Source organism: Lepidochelys kempii, chromosome 17 (genome assembly GCF_965140285.1).
Source record: "Lepidochelys kempii isolate rLepKem1 chromosome 17, rLepKem1.hap1, whole genome shotgun sequence".
Lineage (NCBI taxonomy): Eukaryota > Metazoa > Chordata > Testudines > Cheloniidae > Lepidochelys > Lepidochelys kempii.
Window position 1 is genome coordinate 1470586 of NC_136396.1, and position 6585 is coordinate 1477170.

The 6585-nt window shown below is 56.1% G+C and overlaps 1 protein-coding gene across 1 annotated transcript; it reads right to left on the minus strand.

The window, feature by feature from the left end:
• Window positions 1-4095: 4095 nt before the first annotated feature.
• SDF2 (stromal cell derived factor 2) lies at window positions 4096-6093 on the minus strand. Its single transcript, XM_073316001.1, has 4 exons — window positions 6079-6093; window positions 5921-5993; window positions 5458-5690; window positions 4096-4841 (listed from the first exon to the last, which is right to left on the minus strand). The coding sequence occupies exons 1-4, from the start codon at window positions 6091-6093 to the stop codon at window positions 4554-4556; spliced, it is 609 nt and encodes a 202-aa protein (XP_073172102.1). The 3' UTR covers window positions 4096-4553.
• Between the last annotated feature and the right edge of the window lie 492 nt (window positions 6094-6585).

Below are 6585 nucleotides of genomic sequence, written 5' to 3' on the forward strand. Positions count from 1 at the left end.
GGGGGCGCAGGGGGGGTCGGCTCCGAGGGGGGGCTCTGGGGCTCGGCTCCGATGGGGGGCGCAGGGGGGGTCGGCTCCGAGGAGGGGCGCTGGGGGATCAGCTCCGAGGGGGGACGCAGGGGGGGTCGGCTCCGAGGGGGGGCGCAGGGGGATCAGCTCCGAGGGGGGACGCAGGGGGGGTCGGCTCCGATGGGGGGCGCAGGGGGGGTCGGCTCCGAGGGGGGACGCAGGGGGGGTCGGCTCCGAGGGGGGACGCAGGGGGGGTCGGCTCCGAGGGGGGGCGCAGGGGGATCAGCTCCGAGGGGGGACGCAGGGGGGGTCGGCTCCGATGGGGGGCGCAGGGGGGGTCGGCTCCGAGGGGGGCTCTGGGGGATCAGCTCCGAGGGGGGACGCAGGGGGGGTCGGCTCCGAGGGGGGGCGCTTGAGGGGGGTCGGCTTCGAGGGGGGCTCCGAGGGGGGGCGCAGGGGGATCAGCTCCGAGGGGGGACGCAGGGGGGGTCGGCTCCGAGGAGGGGCGCTGGGGGATCAGCTCCGAGGGGGGACGCAGGGGGGGTCGGCTCCGAGGCGGGGCGCTGGGGGTGTCAGCTCCGAGGGGGTTGGCTCCGAGGGGGGCTCTGGGGGATCAGCTCCGAGGGGGGACGCTTGAGGGGGGTCGGCTTCGAGGGGGGCTCCGACGGGGGGCGCTGGGGGTGTCGGCTCCGAGGGGGGCTCTGGGGGATCAGCTCCGATGGGGGGATGCAAGGGGGGTCGGCTCCAATGGGGGGCGCTTGAGGGGGGTTGGCTCCGAGGGGGGTGCTGTCGGGAGCACTGTGGGCTGAGGGGATCTGCTCCGACAGGGTGAGGGGTGCTGTGGGCTGGCAGGGGGGTCTCTGTGCCTGGGACACCACCTGGGGTGTGAGCCTCAATGCCGCTCGGCCACCTCCCTGGTCATGTCACCACCCCCAACCCAGGGTCCCAGCAGGGAAAGACCATCCTGCGGCCACCCCCAGGCTGTCCTGTCCAGCCCGGGCACGCACAGCACCAGGAACAAGGGTACGTGGATCACAACTTTGCTCTGCCCAGGTCCAATACCGCACCCGTCATCATGGTGCCCCAGTGCCTATAATACTGAACATCCGTCACCTTGGGCTCTGAACAGCCATTGCCCTGGCGTCTGAGCACCGGTCCTCACAGGATCTTAGCACCCTCCATGATGTCCAGGCATCTGTCACCATGACATCTGAATGCCCATCACCATGGCATCCAAGTCACCACGGGGTCTGAGCATAGAGCGTCTATCCAGGACGGAGCATCCACTGCCATGAGATCCAGGCACCTCTTTCACCCAAACTCAAGGTTTAATATGATGGGACCCTACCCCTTTAAAAAGTCTGCATTTTGTGTTTGGTCAACTATGCACTAACCTATGGTTGGAGCATACATTTTTCCACTTCTCTCTCCAATTCATGTGAATTTGGGGCTGAAAACTGGAATCCTGCTTATCCGCAGAATAGACACAGGCTGAGGAGCAGGGCAAGCTTGCTTCTCTCCCTGACTCCAAGGAACCATCTCTCAGGGGAGAAGGAATTTCAGTCCCTATTTGTAGACCTTGGCCTCTGCTGAGGCTCCCAATAAATGCCAATTCCAGCTGTGACTTTGATGACATTGGCACCTGGCCATTGAGAACTGGGCTGAGAACTCTTCCCCCAACCCCATTTCATTAAACATCCACCCAACAATTCTGCATTTTTGATGCCAGCATGTCTCAGCTGAAGCCGGGCTACAGAATGGGGCAGGTCAGGTCCCCCCACATCCCCACTGTTTCTATTCAGTTTGATAGGCACTCTGTTATATAACTGCCTTTACTTGGAACAGGAGAGGACAGGGAGTTTGGCTGGAGCTGAGAGGGGAGAGAACTGGCGTAGAGTATCACTCCATTCCCTCTCTGGTGTCTAGTCAAGTTCTGCATCAGAATAGTTCAGAATGCCAACTGAGTTTACAGTGCAGACAGGACCAAGTGAGCAACACCCTGCTAACAGGATGGGACAGTGGTAATGCCCTCGGAATATCAACAGCAGCCTTTGAGGACTCGGTAAAGAGCTGTTCGCAAACAGTGCTTTCCACACCATGGAAGCGGCTTGAAAAGCTCCAGGGAAGTGGTCTGCAGCACTCTGTGTAACTGAAGCAAGAGGAATTAGAGCAGCATCCTGCCCCCAACCTTCCCATCTCTCCTTTCCCTGATGAAATCACAGCTGGTTGTTAATGGAGGCAGGGTGCAGGGGAGCCAACACAAACTAATACTTCTTGGAGAAATGACAGAAGGGCCTGGGACTAGAAAGGACAAAGAATAATACAGCAGGTGGCAGCAGCCTGCACTTCTCCCACCCTAGAACTCCGGCCCCACAGCCAGGCTTGGGGCATGGCTTAGTGAATTGAGTGGCTGGTGAAAGGTGAGGGATCAACAGCCCTGCAGCCAGACGGCTTCCATTCATTTCTACAAGAACAGGCTAGGGAACAGCAGGGCAATTCCCCTTCCATGCACTGCCACCATCCCATCAGCCTCGGCCCTTTGCTGGAGGAAGCATTGGTGGGGTAGGAGGGTTGGTCAGTGTCCCTGCCTCACTCACCTCTGGGCCTCTGCAGGGATTGCCCTGAGAAGTCAGTTCAAACTGGAGGAGGTGGATTTATTCTGTGGACACCCGTGCATTAGGAACTGCTCTAAGACCTACACAAAAGCCAAGAAATCACCATCCAAAGGGAATACCTTGCCGTTTCTACTGCTCCAGGAGGCATCTGAACCAGCAACTCAGGAGCTGTTTATCCAAAGTCACCCCAAAATGCAATTGACAGCAATAGAGCTGGACTGTTTTAATTAAGAATGTGTCTGTCCATTTGAGGCACACTTCCCTGGGGTATCTGAGTCCCCCACCTCCCACCTGAAAGGGTGGGTGATGCTGTGGGGAGTTACAGGGTCATGGCCAAAGCAGTTCTTTTATTTTCGTACATCTCTGCAGCTCCCTGGGCCCAGCCCTCTACTCATGCACAGGCAGAAGCCAGAGGGAGCCTGCTTGAAAAAGCAGAAACCAAGCCCCACCCAAGCCTGCAGCAAGGTGAGTGTCCGTCCCATAGGGAAAGGGGAAAGGCTAGTTCAGGACACAGAGAATTCTTCCCCCGCACACCAGGTCCTTCGGCAGTGGCAAGACTTCAGCACAAACCCACGCTCTGGCTCACCCTTAGCTCCAGCTGGGACAAGCCCACCCAGCGGTTCACCAGAAGCATGAATTCTTTAGAGACAAGGGAACGGATCTGAGGTGGAGAAGGAATTTCCCCCAGGTCAGACTGACAGTAGTTTTCACCTTCCTCTGCAGCATGGGCTATGGATCACCTAGGCATAGCTCATCTACCCAATAAGGCTTGCCATTGTGGGGGCCTGGGCATTGGTGGCAGCACGGGCTCTGCCTAAGCAACACAACAGCCCCTCCCCAACTGGTGCTGAGCTGCCTCTGACCTGCACAGGCTGGAAAGCCCTGAGGAAGACATGGTCAGACTTTGGAATCCCAGAAGCTGTCAGGAGTCTCCCCCCCTTAAGCCTTCAGAGACAAGCAGCCCCGGACACCCTCCGTCCCTGTGTTCAGACATGGGAGCCGTGGTCACGCCTGCACGAGACAGTTATGCTCTCCTACCTGGGATTATCAACAGAACATTTTCATTCCCTTTTGGATGAGCAGGCAGAGCAGACAATTGCTATTTACTGGTTTAAACACAACTAACTATCGTTCTCCCCATCTTGTACCCTGGCTCTTGCCAGCAACAGCTGACCATGCCTCTGCTGGTGCTCAGATGATGATACGAGTGGTCTGGGGCTTTTTTAGTTCCCAAGTGCTATTAGTTTGCTGGCTGATCCATTATTTTTTAATCTGTGCCACTTATCAGTGGGGGTGTGGCGACGTGGGGGTGTCTTATCAGTGGGGGGGCGGCACCGTGGATGTGTCTTATCAGTGGGGGTGTGGTGACACTTGCCCACCCCCTGGGAGGTGCTGCTGATTTCCACGCCTGTTGGAGTAATTCAGTCGGTAAGCAAATACGAATGGGAGCAAGATAAAGTATCACCCACTCTTTGACAATTGAATTCTTTTATGAGCCCAGTCCTAGTCAGCAGCTCTCTCCCCCAGGGCACATCTGTGCCTGAATGTCAGCAATATGGAGTTTACAGGGGCAGCAGGATGTCAATGTGGTAGACGCTCAGGGTCGTTACATTGAGAACAGATTCAGTACAAGATGATAAACACAAATCATTAAAAGTCCCTTCCTGCTTTTCCTGTGGAGGGAGAGTTTCTCTTAACCCCACTGCGGGGAGAAAACCAACTGCACTAGGATCCTGCAAAAGACAGAGCCCTAAATAATACAGAGAATTAGACACACAAGGAATAACCAGGAGGCCAAGGGCTCTGCTCCTTGGCCTGTGCCAACCAGTGCAGGAATAGTCTCTCTCCAGAAGAATTTAGAGACAGACTGGTTCCTTCAGGAGCTGAACACTGTGTGGTAGAGGTATTGAGGAGCCCCAGCGCAGTCCATCAAAGCTCAGCATGATAGGAGTCAGTCTTCAACAACTCACTGGGTTTCATGAAGATCCCCTCCATCACCTTCCAGTTGTTGTTCTGGTTGGAATAGGACATGCCATGGACTTCCTTTTGGCCATGGATAGGTCGCCCATACTGCTCCCCAGTCACAGACAGGAGCATGTCAGTAGATGAGTGCTTGAACCGTACCTCGCCATCCTGCACCCAGTAGGTCCCACTGCACAGAACAGTCCAGTCATCCAGGTAGTCTCCCTCGCCATCCTCCCCAAACGCGCTGACTTCCTGCAAGAGCAGCAGAAGGAAACACTATTTAAATGGGCCTCTGAAAACTTCCCGGGGAGACAGAGTGAGCCACACAGAGAAGAGCTAGAACATGGAATGATTATATTCTTGGTACAGGTTATATATTAGCCTGAAGATGAATCCTCCAATCATGATCACTGAGCAGGGATTTGGGCCTTTGGACCAGAATTAAGGAGCATACCTCCATGTCCCCCTCCTCCTGAGGAATCACATTGTGTCAGATTTGCAGGACTCACACAGAGACCAGCTTCCCACTGGAAAAGGGGGCAGGGACCTACAAGGACTTGCCTTTTCTTGGCAGTGACTTATAGACAAGTCTCTCCCTGCTGCAGTCATTCACACAACACCTTTCTCCTCTCTCAGGCGCACAGAACAGGGTAGCCAGTGTCACTGTCTCAGGGAAGCAAAAGCCCAGTTCTCAAGCAGACAGGTCAAGATTTATCCTGTCCAACCCCCTCAGAGAAGTACTGACCACTCAGTGAGCAGAGAAGGGTGCCAAGGCTGATGCTATACCATAGACCTCCCCACAGAGGAGGGAAATAAGTGGGAGCCATTCCCGCAGCTGTCTCCACACAACTCTAACTCCAGGGATTACCTGGTTCCCTGAGAGAGGCGATGTGAAGTGATGGCTGTGCAGGTTTCGCCCTGTGTTGATGTGGGTCAGCCGGATGGACTGCCCACATTTCACAGGAGTCCCCCTCTCGCAGACCGTGGATGTCTTTCCCCGAACCCTCCAGTAACTGTTACTGTCGTCCACAGCAGAGACGCCCGTCACTGACTGCTGCCCGCTACCTGCGTGAACAGAAAAGAAGTCAGAGAGTGTGCAACCTGCCCACTAATTCTTAACTACTGCAGAAGGCAAGAAACACTCCGGAAGGCTGCAGACAGACTTCAGCAAGAGCAGGAATTTGCCCATCAGGCAGTTTTAGTTCAACAAAAAATTTTGACCTGCTGGGTCCCTTAAAGCCCTGGTCTACACGGGGGCGGTCGACCTAAGATACGCCGACCTCAGGTATGCTATTCGCGTAGTTGAAGTTGCGTATCGTAGGTCGACTTACCTGGCCGTGAGGACGGTGGCGAGTCGATGGCTGCCGCTCCCCCCGTGTCGACTCCGCTTCCGCCTCTCAGGAGCTGGAGTGCCGGAGTCGATGGGGAGCATGTTCAGGAATCGATTTATCGCGTCTAGACAAGACGCGATAGATCGATCACTACGCACCGATCCAGCGAGCATGCTGTACAGCAGCACGCAAACCAGGAACAGGAGTACCTTCCTTCCTAAGGCTTTTGGGAGCCACTAAAACTGCCCACGTGCAGCCAGAGTACAAGGCGGGCAGGGACCCCAAGTTGCACCAGAGGAGACAACATACCCAGCCTTCAAAAGAACTTTGGGGGTAACAAGGCTCCCAGAAGCCTGCCACAGATGCAGATGATGTCACAGGGTGGATGGGGGAGAACAGATTCTGTACCAAAACTGTAGATTTCTGGGATGGGAGACCAGGCAAGGGACTCAGTTCCAGACCAAACTTGGGACAATATGTAGCAATAAGGAAGGGATGGGAAGAGAACAGGCGAGAAAGCGCTTCAATCCATGGAGGCAGGTCCCAGTCCAGGTGTGGGAGGCAAGCCAGGTGACCAGGGTTGGGGTGGGTGGAAGCCAGGCCAGGCGATTGGGGCTGCGGGGGGGCGGGGGTTTCTGGGGGCGGGAGCCAGGCCAGGCGATTGG

Excerpts from the sequence above, each read along its gene's own strand:
- SDF2 (XM_073316001.1), bottom strand. Across the intron at positions 5,691-5,920 it reads GCCACCGTCCTCACGGCCAG|GTTGCACACTCTCTGACTTC; the intron begins GTAAGTCGACCT and ends ATTAGTGGGCAG. Across the intron at positions 4,842-5,457 it reads CGCCTCTCTCAGGGAACCAG|GAAGTCAGCGCGTTTGGGGA; the intron begins GTAATCCCTGGA and ends CTGCTCTTGCAG.